The 20,989-nt window shown below is 42.2% G+C and overlaps 1 protein-coding gene across 1 annotated transcript in view; it reads left to right on the forward strand.

Moving 5' to 3' along the window:
- Positions 1 to 20,989, forward strand: part of Pole (DNA polymerase epsilon, catalytic subunit) — a 54,562-nt gene that overhangs the window by 14,489 nt on the left and 19,084 nt on the right. The window contains exons 21-30 of the mRNA XM_021162898.1: positions 2,021 to 2,169; positions 3,624 to 3,716; positions 3,907 to 4,051; positions 6,320 to 6,477; positions 6,760 to 6,955; positions 9,405 to 9,619; positions 14,664 to 14,766; positions 15,373 to 15,453; positions 15,545 to 15,667; positions 20,714 to 20,923. Coding sequence (XP_021018557.1) covers positions 2,021 to 2,169; positions 3,624 to 3,716; positions 3,907 to 4,051; positions 6,320 to 6,477; positions 6,760 to 6,955; positions 9,405 to 9,619; positions 14,664 to 14,766; positions 15,373 to 15,453; positions 15,545 to 15,667; positions 20,714 to 20,923 — 1,473 coding nt within the window. The remainder of the gene's footprint in view (positions 1 to 2,020; positions 2,170 to 3,623; positions 3,717 to 3,906; positions 4,052 to 6,319; positions 6,478 to 6,759; positions 6,956 to 9,404; positions 9,620 to 14,663; positions 14,767 to 15,372; positions 15,454 to 15,544; positions 15,668 to 20,713; positions 20,924 to 20,989) is intronic.

A 20,989-nucleotide genomic window follows, 5' to 3' on the forward strand; every position in this document is an offset into this window, starting at 1 on the left:
GAGATCTGATGCCCTCTTCTGGAGTGTCTGAAGACAGCTACAGTGTACTTACATATAATAAATAAATCTTTAAAAAAATAAAATAAAATAAAATATCATTATTATTATTATTATATCTGTATGGATGTTTTGCCTGAATGTATGCTTATGTGCCTTGTGTGCTCAGTATCTGTGGAGATGAGAAGAGTGTGTTAGATCCTCTGGAACTGGATATACAGACATTTGTGAGCCACCCTATAGGTGCTGGAAATCAAACCTGTGTAGTATGGAAGAACAGCCATCTCTAGCCCCACAGGAAATGTTTTCATGTACATATTTTATCTCCTGGTGTAGAACTTATTCCCTTGTAGAGAGGTTTAGATGGTTTCTTCTGTTCTATAAGAAATAATGCTTTTACCAGGAGCTACCTGAATTTTTTTCCTACTAGAAAGTGAAAGTTTTATGTTTTATCAGCTAGTTTATATTCTGAGAGCACATCCCTTGAGGCTAGTTTTGGTGAAATTCCCGCTTGTGGTCACTTGCACTGCATGGTTCTGATGCACAGTCCCCATCACTCTGCTCACTATTATTGGTTCTCCTTTTATAGTGGTGAGGTGTCATGTCATGAAGTTAACATTTATATGTGTATACTTGGGTGGCATATGTTATGCAGCTGTCACTGCTCTCTTCAAAGCCTTTTATTTTCCATGTTATTCAGGCTCTCATTACTCTGACCAAGTTCTTAATATTACTTTTTTTTTTTTTTTTTGGTTTTTCGAGACAGGGTTTCTCTGTGTAGCCCTGGCTGTCCTGGAACTCATTCTGTAGACCAGGCTGGCCTCAAACTCAGAAATTAGCCTGCCTCTGCCACCCAAGTGCTGGGATTAAAGGCGTGTGCCACCACAGCCCGGCCTTAATATTACTTAAGAATTTGTTTTGTCTTTTAGTTTCATAGATCTCAGCCCATAGTTGGCTGGCTTTGTTTCTTTTATGTTATTTTGCTTTGTTTTTGAGACAGGGTTTCTCTGGGTAGCCCCAGCTCTCTTAGAATTAGCTCTGTAGACTAGGCTGGTGTCAGAGATCTGCCTACCTCTGCCTTAAAAATGCTGGGATTAAAGGCCTGTGCTGGGTTTGTTTTTAAATCAAGATGACGATATTGATGGGAGGCCTAGTAGACTAGAAGTACTCATTTTGTGGGGAACAGTGACACGTGGGATGAAGGAGGTGTGCTACGGTATTATTAACAGGTGGTCAGTCTAAAGAGGGCATGGTCTTCATTATCCTTTTTCAAGTTCTCTGGGTTTCAAAGTCTTGTTTGTTTGTTTGTTTTAAAGATTTATTTATTTATTATATGTAAGTACACTGTAACTGTCTTCAGACACTCCAGAAGAGGGCGCTAAATCTCGTTGCGGATGGTTGTGAGCCACCATGTGGTTGCTGGGATTTGAACTCTGGACCTTCGGAAGAGCAGTCGGGTGCTCTTACCGACTGAGCCATCTCACCAGCCCTGTTTGTTTGTTTTTTAATTTATGTATTTATTTTGTTTGTATGAGTACACTGTAGCTGTCTTCAGACACTCCAGAAGAGGGCATCAGATCTCATTACGGATGGTTGTGAGCCACCGTGTGGTTGCTGGGAATTGAACTCAGGGACTCCAGAAGAGCAGTCAGTGCTCTTAACCGCTGAGCCATCTCTCTAGCCCTTGAAAGTTGTTCTTTTCTTTTCTTTTTTTTTTTCTTTTTTTCTTTTTTTTACTGTTGTTTTTAATGTGTTTGAATGTTTTGCATGCATATATGTATGTGTACCTGATGCCCATGGAGGTCAGAAGAGGGCATCAGATCCCCTAGAACTAGAGTTACAGATGGTTGTGAGCCCTAATGTGTATACTGGAAAACAAACTCGGGTCCTCTGCAAGACACACTGAGTCATCTCTCTAGGTACAGATATGAAAGTTTTTAATATTGAAAATTTATGCTTGTTGATTTTGTGGACTGAAATTGGAGCAGCTAGAAGGTACTTAGGCTCCCCAGTATATTTCCAGGTGTGGAAGAAGAAGCTCTCGGCAGCTGTAGAGGTGGGCGATGCATCAGAGGTGAAGCGCTGCAAGAACATGGAGATCCTTTACGATTCACTGCAGCTGGCGCACAAGTGCATCCTGAACTCCTTCTACGGCTATGTCATGCGCAAAGGGTATGGGCCACATGCAGTAAATGAATAGGGAGGGAATGAGCAAGACATGACAGCAAAAAAGCAAGAAGGTGGGGGTTTGGGGGCAGCAGTTCAGCTATTGATGGAGCAAGCAGATGATGGGTATGAATGGGAATGTTGTTGCTCACACCATGTTGGTGGTGACATGGGTTTAATTGGGTCTAGGTGTTGAGAAAGACACTACTTTCTATTGACACTTGGTGGAAGCACAGTAGGCTGGAGATAAGTCTGGTTATTTTGACGTTTATATCACTGTATCCTCACTGCAGTAGAAAGGCTTTTAAGGTGTTTAATACCATCAGTTTATTTAAAGGGTGCGCAGAGGAATGGTCAGTGAACAGCATAGAACTTGACTGATGGACTGAGGTCTCACAGCCAATGTGGAGACTGTTCTAGGAAGAGAGAATAGGACATGGTTTGAGTGGTGTGGCCAGTAGGGCCTGGGCTCTGCCTTAGACAAAGCTAGTTGGGTCCTCTAGGGAAACATGAGTAGAATGGATGTTCAGGAACATAAAAGAAGAGAATACTTTCAACCTGTAGCTCCTTAGAAAAGGAAAGAAAACTGACGAGTTGATTGTGAGGAGGTCGTATTTGATTGTGTTTATATGTTGGGGGTTTTAAAAATTGGATATGGATGTGGGCACACACATACTACAGTACAGTGTTCATGCAGAGGTCAGAGGACAATTTTCCAAAGTCAACCCTCTCCTACCATGTTAGTACATCATGTCTAACTCAGATCATAAATCTTGGTAACAGTGCATCTACTCACTGACCCATTTTTAACTAGCCGTATTTGCTGATTTTTAGTGAGAGTGGATGTGCTAAATGCTGCTGGGTCAGAATGAAGAGGGGACAGGGAAGAGGTCCAAGCCCAGAGGATGAGGTGGATGGCAGGAAGCTGGGGACAGCTGTCTGGATATGCACTTTAAGAGTTTCTGGAGCTGGGCTTGTGGCGCATGCCTTTAATCCCAGCACTTGGGAGGCAGAGGCAGGTGGATTTCTGTGTTCGAGGCCAGCCTGGTCTACAGAGTGAGTTCCAGGACAGCCAGTACTGCACAAAGAAACCCTGTCTCGAAAAACCAAAAAAAAAAAAAAGTTTCTGGAAGTAGGTGGGTGAGGGTAGGATTTGGGAAGAGCTATGACAAGAATGAAGAAGATATGGGATGGAGTAGAGTGGGATTGAGAGTCCCAGGACTATGAAACTGTGAACTGATGGGTGACGTGTTAACCCTTTATGAGCCACACTGTCCACCCTAAACTAGGGATAGAAGTTCCCCTAGGACAAAGCCAAATTCCACCTTAGTTCTGTCCTGCTTCAAATATGTTTGACTGCTTCTATAATCTCTCCTGGGGATCTCTTCCTTCCTTTGATTCCCTGTGGAGGGAGCCTCCTGTCAGTCCTGTTCACCATAGACTATGTCTGTCCTTTCCAGAGCTCGCTGGTATTCCATGGAGATGGCTGGTATCGTCTGCTTTACAGGAGCCAACATCATCACCCAAGCAAGAGAACTGATTGAGCAGATCGGGTGAGTGTGACCTGAGGTTGGCTGTTGGGCTTGCGCCACAGGGGCACAGGAGGAGCAGTGATAAGTAGTTATAAAGACAGAGAAGACAGAAGTGGGTTTGATGTTGTCATATTTGAAGTATTTAACACCTGGCTTCTAAGGACTTGGGGCCATTGCCCTGTATCCGTGAATTTTATTCCTTTCTTTGAAGGAGGCCTTTAGAATTGGACACGGACGGAATATGGTGCGTCCTACCCAATAGCTTTCCTGAAAATTTTGTCATCAAGACAACCAATGCAAAGAAACCCAAACTGACCATCTCCTATCCTGGTGCCATGTTGAACATCATGGTCAAGGTGAGTGGGCGTGCAGCAAGTAAACACATATAATTCTGACCTCTGGCCTGTCCCCAGTGTGGATATTTGGAAAAAAATCTCAGTTCTATATCTTTGGCCCTCTACAAAAACCACCCATCTGTAACATTCTTTTACTTATTTTCCTCAGCTGTCATGGTAAGACTGTTAGATTCAACTTGCAAAGAAAGGTATTTTCACTTTCACAGAACCATACTTTTGCTATTACTTTTATTTCAAAGCAATTTTAAACTTATACAAAAGTCTCAAAGAGTACTAAAGAAGAGTGGGGCTATGACTTGGTAAAGTGCCTGTCATACAAACATGGAAACCTGAGTTGGGATGCCCTAGTACCTTTGTAAAATCCTGACATAGCAGCATACACTTTGTTCCAGTGCTGTGTCGGGGACCCGGAAAGGTTGAGGGAGGGGACCCAGGAAAGGTAAATGCCTGGGCCTTATTGGCCAGCAACCCTAACCAAATTGATGAGCTTCAAGTTCAATGGGAAACCCTGTTGTAAAAAACAAAGTGAGGCCAGGCATGGTGGCACATGCCTTTAGTCCCAGTACTTGGGAGGTAGAGGCAGGTGGATTTCTGAGTTCCAGGACTACACAGAGAAACTCTGTCTTGAAAAACCAAAAAAAAAAAAAAAACAAAGTGAGGAAGAGTTGAGGCAAGCATGCAGTGTCAACCTGGCCTCCACATGCACATATACCATGTACAGATACTGTAGAAAACTCTTTTATACCTTTCAGGCTGCTTTTAAAGTGTCTGCCTGAAGCATACAGTCATCAAAATGAAGAAATGCATGTTGACATACCCTGTGGCTAAGTTACATAGTATTTGGAATCTCCAGTTTCTAGGTTCCCATACTATGTCCTCTTTACCCTGGATAGTCTTTGGTCTTTGCTGATCTGAAATTTTGTTTTCTGCTGTCAATTTGGAGATCTCATTATAAGGTTGTTGTAGCCACAAGCTTTTATATCCAGCTTCTTTGTTCCCAGAATAACGACTCTGAGACTCTGTTATTTATAAATAGATCGCCTAGGCCATAGCCTTGGCTTATTCCCTTAGTAGCTTGTAACTTATATAACCCCTCTATTCTACGTCTGTGTCTGTCACGTGGCTAGTTACGTCTCCTCGGTTCCATTAGTCTTATCTCCTCCAAGTCAAGGGCGAAATCTCCCACTCTTGTCTCTCCAAGAATCTCTCTCTCTTTGCCAGGTGTCCCACCTTCTAGTCCTGCTTCAGCTAATAGGCCACCAGCTTTTTATTGACAGGTGATGCTTCCACACAGAGTCTCTCGACAGTGTCCCTGGAGGAACATCGTGGGGGTAATACCTGATCATCACTTCCTCATCTTTGGAGATACTGGCTCCATCACCAGGTTGCCCACATGAGCCAGGTGCCTCCACAGGGAGGTTCCCCATGTTTCTGTTCACATGCTGTCCTTTCCTCAGTAATCACTCCCAAGAATGACCGTCCTCCCTGAAGGGAGGAGTATCAAAGAACATCTGAACGTGTGTTAGATGAGCCACCACAGTCACGTGTCAGGGCCACCACGCTTTGAAATGTCCCTTGACCTTTGTTGAGTCCTGCTGTTCGCACTCATCAGCAGTGTCACGTGCAACACTGCATGTCTCCTGTGCTACAGTAGCTTTATGGCAGGTTGCTGCTTATCCCATCCTTCTGCTTGCTCATTGCAGTCTATGAGGGTTAGTTATCTGACTCTCATTTATATTGCCCTGCATGTCCGTTGACTGACTTACAGCAACATGGATTCTCGGGCATCTTTTATACTTATGAGGATAATCCAGTATGGTCCTCATGCCTTTTCTTGCTCAATTTGTTCCTGGCCACAAGGACATACACTGTTTCCTTTTTAGACCTTGTGTTTGGATCATTTTCTTACTTGATGTTTTAAGTTTAAGATACTCCAGCTTTATCTTTATCTTGTATTTTCCCTCTCTTAGCCCTGGAATGAAGCATTTCTTCAAGGCTCTCTCTATTCTACTAAAACCCCGGCAACTCTTGATGTGTTTTTGTGTTCTTTTTTTCCTTTCCCAGGTTACATATATAGAGACATAGAGCATATGTTAATTGCAATTGAGTCTTGGTGTGTTGCTGTCAGACCCTCTATAGTCTGCTATCCATTTTGTCCATTGTCTGGTAGAGTTTATTTGCTGACCTATCCACTCCCTGAGGAGAAGAGGTGGGTCCTGGCTGTGAGCCTATAGGAGTGAGGTTACCTTTCCTGTTATTGATTCTTAGGAAGGCTTTACCAACCACCAGTACCAGGAACTAACAGAGCCTTCGTCTCTCACCTATGTCACCCACTCTGAGAACAGTATCTTTTTTGAAGTCGATGGACCATACCTTGCTATGATCCTTCCAGCCTCCAAGGAAGAAGGCAAGAAGCTGAAGAAAAGGTAGGAATCCCAGAGCCTTATGTTTTGGAAAGGAAATGCAGTAGATGGACAAACTAAAGATTCAGGAAAGAAAATAGACCTGAAGCCAAAGTGAGGAGCGGTGGTCCCTCAATGCATTCCAGTTTGCTAAAGCATCAACCTAAGGGACGAGCATTGAGAGAGGTTGCTGCTTGCTGCCTCAGAGATGACCAGAGGGTCAGGCAGTGAAGCAAATAAGCAGAAGGAGACAGAAAGCACCCAGCACCTGAGGTTCATTTTTCTGTTGTTTCCCTTGCTTTTCAGATATGCTGTGTTCAATGAAGATGGTTCCTTGGCTGAACTGAAAGGTTTTGAGGTGAAACGCCGAGGGGAGTTGCAGCTGATTAAAATCTTCCAGTCCTCAGTTTTTGAGGCCTTCCTCAAGGGCAGCACATTGGAGGAAGTGTATGGCTCTGTGGCCAAAGTGGCTGACTACTGGCTAGATGTGCTCTATAGCAAGGTAAGGCTCCACCTGCCTCCTCAGCTGGTTCTCAGGAGTGAGCTTCTGTCAAGGAATTGGACTTGCATAGTAGGCTCCTGGAGAATCAGGTAACAGATGAACCTGGATCAGTTTGCTGAACCCTAGCTTCCTTAGCTCTGGTACCCTAAAATTCCCTAGCTTTTAGAGTGCCCGCATGGCAATAACAAGTCATCAGAGGAACACTTAACAATTACCAAATCGGGCTGGTGAGATGGCTCAGTGGGTAAGAGCACCTGACTGCTCTTCCAAAGGTCCAGAGTTCAAATCCCAGCAACCACATGGTGGCTAACAACCATCCGTAACGAGATCTGGCGCCCTCTTCTGGAGTGTCTGAAGACAGCTACAGTGTACTTACAAAAAAAAAAAAAAAAAATTTTTAAAAAAAAAAAAAAAAAAATTTTTAAAAAAAAAAAAAAAAAAAAAACCAATTACCAAATCATTTTCTTTGATTTTTGAAGTCTTTGGGGTTTTTTTTAATTGTTTTAATTTCTTTTTTGTTTGTTTGTTTGTTTGTTTTGACTGTATGTATCTGTATACACTGTGTATGTGTGCTGCCCTCAGAGGCCAGAGATCAGCATCAGATCTTCTGGAAATAGAATTACAAGGCAGTTGTAAGCTGCTGTGTAGGTTCTAGGAACCGAACCAGGTCTTCTATAAGAGCAACAAATGCTTTTAACTATAACTGTTGAGCTGTGTCTCTCCATCCCCCTTCTTTTTTTTTTTAATTTTGGTTTTTCGAGACAGGGTTTCTCTGTGTAGCCCTGGCTGTCCTGGAACTCACTTTGTAGACCAGGCTAGCCTCGAACTCAGAAATCTGCCTGCCTCTGCCTCCCAAGTGCTGGTTCTGTTTTTGTTTTTTCGAGATAGGAATCTTACTGTGTCACCCTGGCTGTCCTGGTATTTGTATGTAAACTAGGATAACTTTAAAATCATAGAGATGACTTCTATCTTTCTCCTGAATGCTGGGAATAAAAGTACATGCCAGGACATCCAGCTGCACACATCATTTTTATAATTTATCTTGAGTATTACTAAAGAAAGAAGAGGAAGGAGTGCCTTTAGTTCTGCCTCAGAATATTTGACTATTTCTGTATTGTTACATGTTTGTAGCCACTTACCAGTCCATCTGTCTGCACATTTCCATCTGTGAGGAAGTTTAAGAATCCCATTGTTCCAGCCAGTGTCACATGAAATTCAGTTCTTTTGGACAGATGTCACCTTATCTTCTGTCTTGGGCATAATTATTCCCCACACAGTATGGCTTTGGCACTTATTGCTCAAACATATTTCTTGATAAGTTTGTGCACAACTTAATAAGATAAAAGGTAAGGTTTTGTGTGCCTTTTCTTCAAATGACATTTATTTTGAGGGTAGGAGACACTGGAGTAACACAGGGTACATGTGGAAGTCAGAGGACGGCTTGTAGGAGATGGCCCTCTTACATCATGTGGGTCCTGGAGGATCAAATCCAGGTTCACATGGGCTAGAGAGATGGCTCGTTAGTTAAGACACCTGGGTTTGAGTCCTAGCACCTACATGGCACCTCACATTGCCTGTAATTTTAGTCACAAGCAATCTAACACCCTTTTCTGACATCCATGGGCACCAGGAACACAGTGATGCACAGAGATGCATTCAGACAAAACACTTCCACACAAATTTAAATAAAAAAAAAAAAAAAGACTCTGTCAGCCTTGGCAATAGGTACTTTCACCCACTAGGCCATCTTGCCATTGCCCTATCCTACACACACTTTAATGCAGTGCTAGGGCTCTGACTAATGGTGCTAGGGTAGCTTGCTTGTTTGCTTGCTTTCTTTCTTTCTTTCTTTCTTTCTTACTTACTTACTTACTTACTTACTTACTTACATGTAAGTACACTGTAGCTATCTTCAGACACTCCAGAAGAAGGCGTCAAGATCTCATTACGGGTGATTGTGAGCCACCATGTGGTAGCTGGGATTTGAATTTTGGACCTTCAGAAGAACAGTCAGGTGCTCTTACCCACTGAGCCATCTCTCCAGCCCTAGGGTAGCTTTTTTAAGGGTTTTTTTTTTTAGTTTTGGTTTTGGGTTTTTTGTTGTTATTGTTTGTTTGGTTTTTTTTTTTAAAGATTATTTATTTTATGTTTATGAGTATGCCATTGCTCTCTTCAGACATGCCAGAAAAGGACATCAGACCCCATTAAGATGATTGTGAGCCACCATGAGGTTACTGGAAATTGAACTCAGAACTTCTGGAAGAGTAGCCATCTCTCCAGCTTTTTTTTTTTTTTTTTTTTTTTTTTTTTTTTTTTTGACATTACTCTGTCCTTTGGAAATCCAAAGTCTGCCTTCAGCTTTCTAGGGAAGAAATAGATAGGTACAATCCTATAGAATCAAAGTGAATATGACCTTCACCTTCCTGGCATCTGTTGTTTCTTTCTCTAGGCTGCTAATATGCCCGATTCTGAATTGTTTGAGCTGATTTCGGAGAACCGCTCCATGTCTCGGAAGCTAGAAGATTACGGGGAGCAGAAGTCTACGTCCATCAGTACAGCAAAGCGCCTGGCTGAGTTCCTGGGAGACCAAATGGTCAAAGATGCTGGACTGAGCTGCCGCTATATCATCTCCCGAAAGCCAGAGGGGTCTCCTGTCACTGAGAGGTAAAGACCTCTTTAAAGAGTTGAGCAGATGGGTGAGTGCCTATAATCCCAGTACTCAAAAGGCTGAGACAACCTGGGCAACTTAAGAGACTGTGTCCTGAAGGAGTGTTCAAGGTAACAGGTATGATGGTATACACTTGTAAGCCCAGTATTTGGGAAACTAAAGCACAGGTTTCATGAGTTCAGTGTTAGTCTGGACTATAGTGAGTTTGAGGCCAAACTGGGCTGGCTACATAGTCATTCTCTAGCCTTAAAAAACAAAAGCGAAAACTGGCTTTGCAAATCCACACCTGTGGTGCAGCCTCTAGATCCTTATACTAGAGTTTTCATAGGGAGAATGTGGATTTGGTGGCTGTTGAAAGAAGGAAGACTACCTGGTGTGGTAGTGATGTCTTTAAATCTCTACACTCTAGAGGCAGGCACAGATGGAGCTCTGTGAATACAAGGCCAGCTAGTACTACAGGTGTGACCCTGTCTTAGAAAGAAAAAGGAAAACTGGCCTCTATCTCATGCATATCAGTTCATAGGAAGGCCTTGTAGGCCCAAGTGGAACCCTGGAAAAGGAATGGTAAGTCTGGAGAACTTTAGTTTGAAGGAAGTCAGCTTCTTTTTCATGGACATAGATGTGGATATCTTGGAAGGACAGGATCTGGGCTGCTCATACAACAACTTGTTGGTGAGAGTGGCTCTATGAAGAGCTGAGTAAAGTAGTACTCTGGCCTACAAGAGGCTACTTTACATGCCAATAGCACCAACACTTCTCCGTCACCATCACAGGTGAGAAGAAAACACGTTTCAACTCCTAGGACGTATCAGATACAGCATCAGGGGACTCCATTAGACCAACTTCTATTTCCTGCCATGCGAGTATGAATTAAAGAGGAAATGTGGCTTCTGTGGTTGGTGCACAGGAAAGGAAGGGTTCGTCACACTTGGATTACAGAGCCTCAAATGCAAAGTAATCCCAACAGGAATCTTGAGAACCAGTGGTAGAGGCAGGATAAATCTACGATTCCTTCAGGAATTGAAGGCTACCGTGGTACTTCCTAACATAACCTTGATTCTCTCACGGAAAGGTACATCTGACCTCTTACCTAGTAACTAGGCAGCTTGTGATTCTGTGACCAATGGAATAGGTAGACAAACATGAGACTTCTCAACCCCAGTCAACAAGAGTTACGAGGTTGGGGGGCTGGTGAGATGGCTCAGTGGGTAAGAGCACCCGACTGCTCTTCCNAAGGTCCAGAGTTCAAATCCCAGCAACCACATGGTGGCTCACAACCATCTGTAACGAGATCTGGCGCCCTCTCCTGGAGTGTCTGAAGACAGCTACAGTGTACTTACATATAATAAATAAATAAGTCTTTAAAAAAAAAAAAAAGAGTTACGAGGTTGGACATTTAGCCTCCTAGAAGCTGAGAGGTCATGTATGTAAGTGAGGAGGCTACTCATCTATCTACACAAGTGATCCATCCACCCTAGGTGAGATCACAGGATACATGAGCATCAATAATTGCAATCTCGGCCGGGCGGTGGTAGCGCACGCCTTTAATCCCAGCACTTGGGAGGCAGAGGCAGGTGGATTTCTGAGTTCGAGGCCAGCCTGGTTTACAAAGTGAGTTCCAGGACAGCCAGGGCTATACAGAGAAACCCTGTCTCAAAAAACCAAAAAAAAAAAAATTGTAATCTCAGCTCACTGAAAGATGAGTGGTTTATTACTCAGCAGTGGGTACATGATAAATGTTAATACCCACCTTCCTGTAGAGCCCTTTAGGGGGAAAAAAGGCAAATATTTTTGTAAGGAAAAATTGCCAGTATCCTAAAGAAATTTGGTCTAAAGTCAATTTGACAGATTCATATAGAGAATAAAATAACAGATTTCAACATATCAATTAGATAAAGAACCCAAAGGAAAGATATGATGAACAAGTAGACCAGGCAGCTGGAGTATGACACCTGAAGAGTCTATTTTGTGTGTAGAGAAGAAACATGTTTTCCACAGTGCACATGTGGAGGTCAGAAGATGTAGAAGTGGATTCTGCTGTGTGAGTCCCAGAAAGTGAACATAGGTTGTCTGGTTTAACAATAGACATCTTTACTTGCTGAGCCATCTTGCCAGTCTTTGTTCAATTTTTAGCCTCAGTCTCAGGCTAAAATAATTCAGTCTCAGGCTAAAGTAATTCAGGCTTGTCTCAAACTCTGTGAAGCCAAGGCTCACCTTGATCTCCTAATCCTCTTGTCTCTACCTCCCAAGTTCTGGGATGAAGGTTTGAGTCATCATATTTGGTTTATATGGTACTAAAGTTCAGACTCAGGGAATATTAGATGGGCTGCATCCCCAATTCCCACTTGGCACATGTATCACATAGCTTTACATGCTCATTGTATCATGTTTAGTACCTGTCTTAAAAATGGCATCCTTCTTGCTGAGTCAAAGGCAGGTGGATCTCTGAGTTCAAGGCCAGCCTGGTCTACAAATCAAGTTCTAGAACAACCATGACTACACAGAAAAACATTGTTTCAAAAAACCAAAAAGGAAAAACAAGAAAGAAAATACCATCTTCCAGAAATGGGTGGCTTGCAAGAGCCAAGTATGGAGGTACATGTCTGTAATCTAAAGCTGCTAGAGAGGCCTGTTTAGAAAATTTAGCAACACTGTCTCAAAATAGAAACAAAGGGCTGGGAGTGCTTATTTGGGAAGCCCTAAATTCAATCCCTAATTCCAGAAAGATGAAGTAATCTTGTATGTAGATTAGTTGTAGAACACTTAGTGTGAACAAAGCCTGGGGCTCAGTCTCCTACACTGCAAAAGAGATGAAGAGAGCCGGGTGTGGTGGCGCACGCCTTTAATCCTAGCACTCGGGAAGCAGAGGCAGGCAAATTTCTGAGTTCGAGGACAGCCTGGTCTACAAAGAGAGTTCCAGGACAGCCAGGGCTACACAGAGAAACCCTGTCTTGAAAAAACAAACAAACAAATAGATGAAGACATGCTATGTAGACGTTGAAAGGGTTGAACTATATCACAGGCACCAAGAGGAGCTTCAGACAAGATTTTGCCAAGACTACCGTGTAGGAGATGGGTTTGGCAATGCACACCTGTCATCGTGGCATACAGGAGGCTGAGAGGCAGGCCAATCTGGACTACATAGAGGTTCCAGAACAGTTTAGACCATATCAGGAGACCTTGCCTCAGAAATGATGATGATGATAACAATAATAATAACAACAACCCTGCCACGTAGTTTTCTTTGCTTGTGGCTACATCAAAATAAAGACATGCACAAAGGTAATACATTCCAGAGAAAGGTTGTGTTGTTGTCTCTGTGAAGAGGGGACCTGCAGCATTCCTCTTTATTGTCTCTCACAGGGAATGACATTTTAGAGCATTGCAGCTTGACAAAGCTGAGTATATGAGTACCTGCTGTGCTCTAAGTTTATAATATTTCATAATAAAAAACGTTTTGCCGGCTGCTTTATTGGTAATATGAAAACGAATTCACACCTTAGAAAAGCATTCCATCTCCTGTGTATTTTACCCAGTTAATAATGTTTTAGAAGTGTCTACTGCCCACATATAAGAATGGTTGTAAACAGCTCTGAACAGTGGCTGCTTACAAAGCAAGTTGCTAACACAGGGCGATATGCATTCAACCTCAGCCCTTTTCTTCCTCGTTATGTGTACTAGTATGGGACTTCATGATAACCCATCCATACACATAACATACTGTGATGGCATTAACTTGTAGGGTCTTCATTATGATACATTCATACATACAGTATACTGTGATCATATTAACTGCCATTGTTTTGCCTTGTCTCGGTCAATTTTATATTGATGTAATAAGATACTGTGACCAAGACAACTTATAAGAGTTTCTGGGGTAGAGTCCATGATGGCAGAGCAAAGGGGTAGAAGCAGGAACAGCTGAGGCCTTACCTTACATCTTAATGCCCAAGTAGAATCAGAGAGAGATAACTGGAAATGAAGGAAGTCTTTTGAAACCTCAAAGCCCGGCCCACACCAAGGCCACACCTCCTAATCCTTCCCAAATGTTACAACGGGGGACCAGATATTCAAATATGAGTCTATGAAGGCTATTCTCATTCAAACTACCACAGATAGGCTTTGTTGTGCTTTAATGTCTTTTTAAAACTAGGTGCTGCATGTGAGAGAAACATGAACTATATTTATCTTTCTGTATCATTTCTCTTAACATAATCTTTAGTTCCATCTTGTAAAGGGTATAATTTCAGGTTCTTTATGACTTAGTAAAACAATAATGGCATGAGAATATACTTAACTCCATATAGTTAACTCCATTGTGTATGTATGCCTATGCCATATTTTCTTTTCCTTTTTTTTTTTTTAATTAAAAAAAAAAAAAAATTAAGGGGGCTGGTGAGATGGCTCAGTGGGTAAGAGCACCCGACTGCTCTTCCGAAGGTCCGGAGTTCAAATCCCAGCAACACATGGTGGCTCACAACCATCCGTAACGAGATCTGACGCCCTCTAATGGAGTGTCTGATGACAGCTACAGTGTACTTACATATAATAAATAAATAAATCTTAAAAAGAAATTAAAATTTGTTTGTGTATTATGTGTACATTGTTCTGTCTGCATCCTTGCACACCAGAAGAGGGCACCAGATCTCATTATAGATGGTTATGAACCACTATATAGATGCTGGGGATTGAACTCAGGAACTCTGGAAGAGCAGCCAGCACTCAACCTCTGTGCCATTGCTCCAGCCCCTGTCATATTTTCTTTATCCATTCATGTATTTCTCTTCCCCCTCTTCTTTTCCCTTCTTATTCTTTGTTCTGTTTTATATTTTTGAGAATGGAACCCAGAGTCTTACTTATATAGGATCAGCAAGTCCTCTACCAGTTAGGCCCGTTCCTATCCCCCTCCTAAGTGCTTTAACATGATAAAGTATCACTCAGTCATTGAATGTTATAAACATCAGATACAAGATGTAAGTGTTTGATAAGAGTTAAAGTGGGTTTGCATTGTTTTTTATTCTGTTTGTTTTCCTAACCTAGGGCCATTCCACTTGCCATTTTCCAAGCAGAGCCTACAGTGAGGAAACATTTTCTCCGGAAATGGCTAAAGAGTTCATCACTTCAAGACTTTGATATTCGGACAGTGAGTGCTAATTTTTTTTTAAAGATTTATTTATTTATTATATGTCTTCAGACACCCCAGAAGAGGGTATCAGATCTCATTACAGATGGTTGTGAGCCACCATGTGGTTGCTGGGATTTGAACTCAGGACCTCTAGGAGAGCTGTCAGTGCTCTTAACCACTGAACCATCTCTCCAGCCCGCTATTTTTATACTATTAAAGGTGTAGAAAAAAGTTAGAATCTAACTGACCTTTCACAGGGATCGCCTAAGACAGAAAACACAGATTTACATTACAATTCATGAGAGTAGCAAAATTACAGTTACGAAATAAAAATAAAAATAATTTCCTGGTTGGGGGTCACAACATAAAGAGCTGTACTAAAGGGTCACAGTGTTAAGAAAGGTTGAGAACCACTGCTCTAGGGTATCAGGAAGCCCTTAGGCTGCTCTTTGATGGGATAAAGCTGGGGTACTACCTTAACCATCCACTGTTTCTTGATCCTATAGTCTCCTAATGCTTTAAATGAGCACGCCGTTTCTAGAAGGTAAAGTGAAACACAAGCATTTAGTAATCTTGGCCTGTAACATATAGTCAAGTGCTGTTTCTCATTTTTCATGCATGCAGATTCTGGACTGGGACTACTACATAGAGCGGCTGGGGAGTGCCATCCAGAAAATCATCACCATCCCCGCAGCTCTGCAGCAGGTGAGGCAAAAGCCATGGGTACCATCCTGGGCCACAAAGACCAGCGAACCTACAGCAGACTTTCTTCCTGCTGTGTGTTATCCTCTCTTAGGTGAAGAACCCAGTTCCACGTGTCAAACATCCAGACTGGCTACACAAAAAACTACTAGAGAAGAATGATATCTACAAACAAAAGAAGATCAGTGAGCTCTTTGTGCTTGAAGGAAAGAGACAGGTAACACAGAGCCCAGGGTACCAAGGTCTGCAAGCTGCTATCCATAAATTTTATTTGTTTTGGTTTTGTGACAGGGTCTCCATATAGCCTTGACTATTTTAAAATTCCCTATGATTGGTGTGAAACTCTGAGATTTCTGCCCCTGTATGTACCACCCTGCTTGGCCCATAATTTCCCAATACTACCACTAAGGAGAAGTTTTATCTCTAAAAGTGTACACTGTGGTGCCTTATTCTTTAGGGCCATCCAGTGTCATTTTGTGTAACAAGAAGCATATGGGGGGGCTAGTGAAATGGCTCAGCGGTTAAGAGCGCCGACTGCTCTTCCAAAGGTCCTGAGTTCAAATCCTAGAAACCACATGGTGGTTCACAACCACCCGTAATGAAATCTGATGCTCTCTTCTGGAGTGTCTGAAGACAGCTACAGTGTACTTACATATAATAAATAAATAAATAAATAAATAAATAAATAATATTGAAGGAAAAAAAAGCATATGTGAGTCATCAGATGGGTATGAAGAGCTCATTTGCATGTAAATGATGGGGTATGCAAATTAGACATAGTGACCTCACCTAGCTCACTACTGTAGACTTCAGTTTCTTGTTTTGTTTTTTGTTTTGTTTTTCAAGACAGGTTTCAAGACAGGGCTCTGTGTAGCTCTGGCTGTCCTGGAACTCACTCTGTAGACCAGGCTGGCCTCGAACTCAGAAATCCACCTGCCTTGCCTCCCAAGTGCTGGGATTAAAGGTATGCGCCATCACGCCTGGCTCCTAGACTTCAGTTTCTTAACAAAATGCAGATCATTCCTGGAGACACACCAAAGACTGAGTAATGAAAGTGTGGGTGAAAAGCTGGTGGTGGTCTTCTCTCCAGAGCCCTCCTCCCCTTCACAGGACACAAGTTCTGCTTCCGGCACTCCTATCAGGTGGCTTACACCTGCCTGAAACTCCAGCTCCAGGGCATCCAAGACCCTTTTCTGGCTTCTGCAGCCGGGCGTGGTGGCACACGCCTTTAATCCCAGCACTCGGGAGGCAGAGGCAGGCGGATTTCTGAGTTCCAGGACAGCCTGGTCTACAAAGTGAGTTCCAGGACAGCCAAGTCTACACAGAGAAACCCTGTCTCGAAAAAAACAAGAGCAAAAACAAACAAAAAAAGACCTCTGCATACATATGGCATACACTTACACAGACATACACACAAAAATAAAAAGTAATCTTTGAGGGGGGGGTATGGGGGACTTTTGGGATAGCATTGGAAATGTAAATGAGGAAAATACCTAATAAAAAAATTAAAAAAGAAAAAAAAAGTAATCTTTGAAAAATACAAAAAGACAGCATAACAAAAATTAGAGGAGGAGGGAATTTTTTTAAAAAGGTTTTAAGTGTATGGTCTGCATATATGTGTGAAGTACTTACTTGCCCAGTACCCACGGAGGCAAGAAGAAGGTGTGAGATTCCCTGAAACTGGAGTTAACAGATGGTTGTGCACCAACATGTGTGTGCCAACATGTGTGTGCTGGTAATTGGACCCAGGTCCTCTGGAAAGGCAGCCAAAGTTCATAACTGCTGAGCCATCAGCCGCCCCCCCTTTCCCCCCCCAAAAAAGCATTGAAATTTAGAAGTGTTGAAAATTAGAAGTGTACCAGTTATGATGTCTCATGCCTATAATCCTGGTTGTTGGCAGGCTAAGACAGGATGAATATGAGTTCAAGGCCAAGTTGGAGCACAGTATGGTACACTCGTGTCTCTACCTCAAAACACAAGTGAGAGTGAGTTATAAGCCAGAATGCTATAGACTCAGCGTTAACCTAAAATAGAGTGTGTGTGTGTGTTCATGTCTGACCCAGGGTTTCTCAGTATAGCCCTGGATGTCCTGGAACTCACACTATAGACCAGGCTGGCCTCAAACCAAGAGATTCACTTGCCTCTGCAGGTGCTGGGATTAAAGTTGTATGCCACCATACCTGGCTTATTTTAATTTTTTGAGGCAAAGTCTTAAGCCAGGCTGGCCTTTAACCCTCTGTGAAGCAGAGACTGGCCTTAAGCTCCCAATCCCTTTATCCCAGTTTCCTGCGTGCTGAGATTATAAGCATGTATGTACATACCCAGTTTAGATTTTAAAGCTTTAGCAATGTGATATTTTCAAGAACTGTACCTAAAAAAAATGTATGTACCAAGTAAATGTTAGCCAAAGAAAGCTAATGTAGGGCCAGGAGGTAGCTCAGACCAAGAGCGTTTTTGTATTGCATATACACATATGCACATTTTTTTCTAAGACAGCCAGGGTTACGCAGAGAAACCTGGTCTCAAATACAAAATTTAGATAAATAGATGTTATGTAGTCTTGTTTGAGACAAGATGTGGCCTGACTGGCCTGGAACTCAGTATCTGCTTGCTTCTGCCTCCTGTCTGAGTGCTAGGATTAAGGAGGTGTGCCATCATGCCTGGCAACAAGTCTTCTTCATCCTGTCCTTGGCAGGTCTCTTGAATTATTGTTATTTCATTTATTATTTTTTACTTGTATTTATATGTGTGTGTGTTATATGTATAGGAATGTTAGAAGAATCAATTTTCCACTGTGTGAGTCCTAGGAAAATCAAACTCAGATGAGCAGATTTGGAGGTAATAACCTAACCTACTGAGCCATCTTGCCTCTACAAGTCTTGACTCACTAGGAGTACATAATTTTAACAATGTAGCCTTGAATTCAATCAAAATTCTACTGAAACTCAAAAAAATTATTAAATAAAAGATTGACAATCATTTTAGAAAAATTTAACATAAACTCGATTGTTAAATGAATACATCACAAATCAGTAAAATATATCAAATTAATGTGTATAAGTATTTTGCCTGAATATATGTGTGTGCATGATGTGCATGCCTGGTGCCACAGAGGTTAGAAGAGCCATTTCCCTAGCCCCCTAACTGTTTTTAAATAGCTATACTTAATGCACAAATAAAACTTTATGCTCAGTAATTATGGGCTAAAGAGATGGCTTAGTACATACAAACATTGGCTGCTTGTTCAGATTATATGCATTAGTGACTAACTCCCAGTCACCAATAATGCACTAGTGTTGAATTAAGGAAAGAAATAAAAGCACTTCCCCTTAGAGTCATTTAACCAAGATCTAGTTAATATTTAAATTCTCTACTAACTGCTCCCTGTGTCTCCATCCTCTGTCTGTTTTGAGTCTGAATCAGTGCCAGCCTACATTTTATCTTAGGAGTTTGTTCCTGTGTCTGTCTGTTGGTCTGTGTGAGTCCATTTGTGAATGGTATCTGTCTGTGTGTCTCCTTAACAAAGGGCTTCTTACTATGTTTATTGAACAGTATAGAAAACATCACATGGGGGAAGGAATGAAGTACTTTGCAGAAATCTTTCAACAGTTTTACAAGGCTCCAACCAACTCAGATAACAAACATCATTGTTTTGGGGGGGGGGGGTGTCGAATGAGTTTTTTGGCTTGTTTGTGTGTTTTGTTGTGTGGTAATTTTGGTGGTGTTTTTGTTTGTTTGGTCTGTCTTTTTTTTTTTTTTTTTGAGACAGGGTTTCTCTGTATAGCCCTGGCTGTCCTGGAACTCACTCTGTAGACCAGGCTGGCCTCGAACTCAGAAATCCACCTGCCTCTGCCTCCCAAGTGCTGGGATTAAAGGCGTGCGCCACCACTGCCCGGCTTGTTTGGTCTTTCAAGACAGGGTTTCTCTGTGTAGTCCTGGCTGTCCTTAGATCTGCCTCTGTCTCTGCTTCTGACCCCTGCCTCATACCTAATTTTAGATTACAGATATGCATTAGCTAAAGTTATAAAAGTTGATACATGGGAACTTCAAGGCAAACAAGGTTGTCCCATTGTTCTCTTAAAAGCAGGTTAAACAGTTTTGAGTACACAGTAGGCTAGCAGTCTTATTTTAATTGACCTCAAGGTATACTAACTTTGGCTGTGAGATCGATCCAGCAAAAGTTCTAGTCCTTTAAAATATAAGAGGAGTAGTAGTACAAGTAATGACAACAACAACAATAATAATAATAGAACACATTCTTACAAGTTTTTTTCAAGATTTATTTATTTATTATATATAAGTACACTGTAGCTGTCTTCAGAAACACCAGAAGAGGGCATCCAGTCTCATTACAGATGGTTGTGAGCCACCATGTGGTTGCTGGGATTTGAACTCAGGACCTCCGGAAGAGCAGTCAGTGCTCTTACCTGCTGAAACATCTCTCCAGCCCAGAACACATTCTTAACTGGTTCAAGTGTGGTGGACCTGTAACTACAGCTGCTGGGGAGGCTAAGGCAGAGGATCCAGAGTTCAAAGCCAATTTGGGCTATGCAGTGAGATCCTATCAAAAAAACAACAACAACAAAAAGAACAGGAACCACCAAGATGATTCTGTCATGGGAATCACTCACATTTAGGTGGCTGTCTTCTTTTCCTAAGTGCCCCCTTCTTTTCTCCCTTCATAGTCAGGGTTAAACCTGTGTTAAAACTTCAGCTCTGACTCAAAACATACAACCTTGTAAAAAGGCTACATCTTTTTGAAAGAACTGACATTCTCTGATAAAGAGCTGGGAAATGGCTTAGGATGGACGGCTTCCTTAGGAGAATTAAGACAAATGATCTAATGCCAGTGCTCCTAGACAAAGACAGGAACATCTCAGAAAGTTTTCAACTGCCAGCGAGAGCTACACAGTCAGACCCTGTCTCCAAAAAGGGGGTGGAAGAACAGGCTGGAGTTCAGCAGTTAACTGCACATACTGTTCTTGCAGAGTACCTGAATTTGGTTCCTAGTACCTCTATCAGGGGGTTCACAGCTGTCTATAACTCCACCCCCAAGTGATCCAATGTCTTCTGACCTCTGAGGGAACTGCACCCATGTACATACACATGATTAAAAATCTTTTTTTTGTTTTTGTTTGTTTGTTTGTTTGTTTTTAAAATTATGGTAGTCTGTTAACAGCCCTTTTCGGGAGATATGCTATGAATAGAATAGAATTTACCAGATTGAGATTCTCAATTATAAGGCTGAGTTTTATCTTTCCAGATTGTGATGGCCCAGGCTTCAGAAAACAGTCTGAGCCTCTGCACTCCAGACATGGAGGACATTGGACTCACAAAGCCACACCACTCTACAGTCCCAGTTGCTACTAAGAGGAAGCGAGTCTGGGAGACCCAAAAGGAGTCTCAGGATATTGCACTAACTGTGCCCTGGCAAGAGGTCTTAGGGCAGCCTCCCTCCCTTGGAACCACACAGGTAAGACCTCTGAGAAAGTTGCTGTGGCACTCTGTATCCTAGAGGTATGCCATATAGTACAGGGAT

The sequence above is a fragment of the Mus caroli genome, chromosome 5 (assembly GCF_900094665.2).
Source record: "Mus caroli chromosome 5, CAROLI_EIJ_v1.1, whole genome shotgun sequence".
In the NCBI taxonomy this organism is placed as follows: Eukaryota; Metazoa; Chordata; class Mammalia; order Rodentia; family Muridae; genus Mus; species Mus caroli.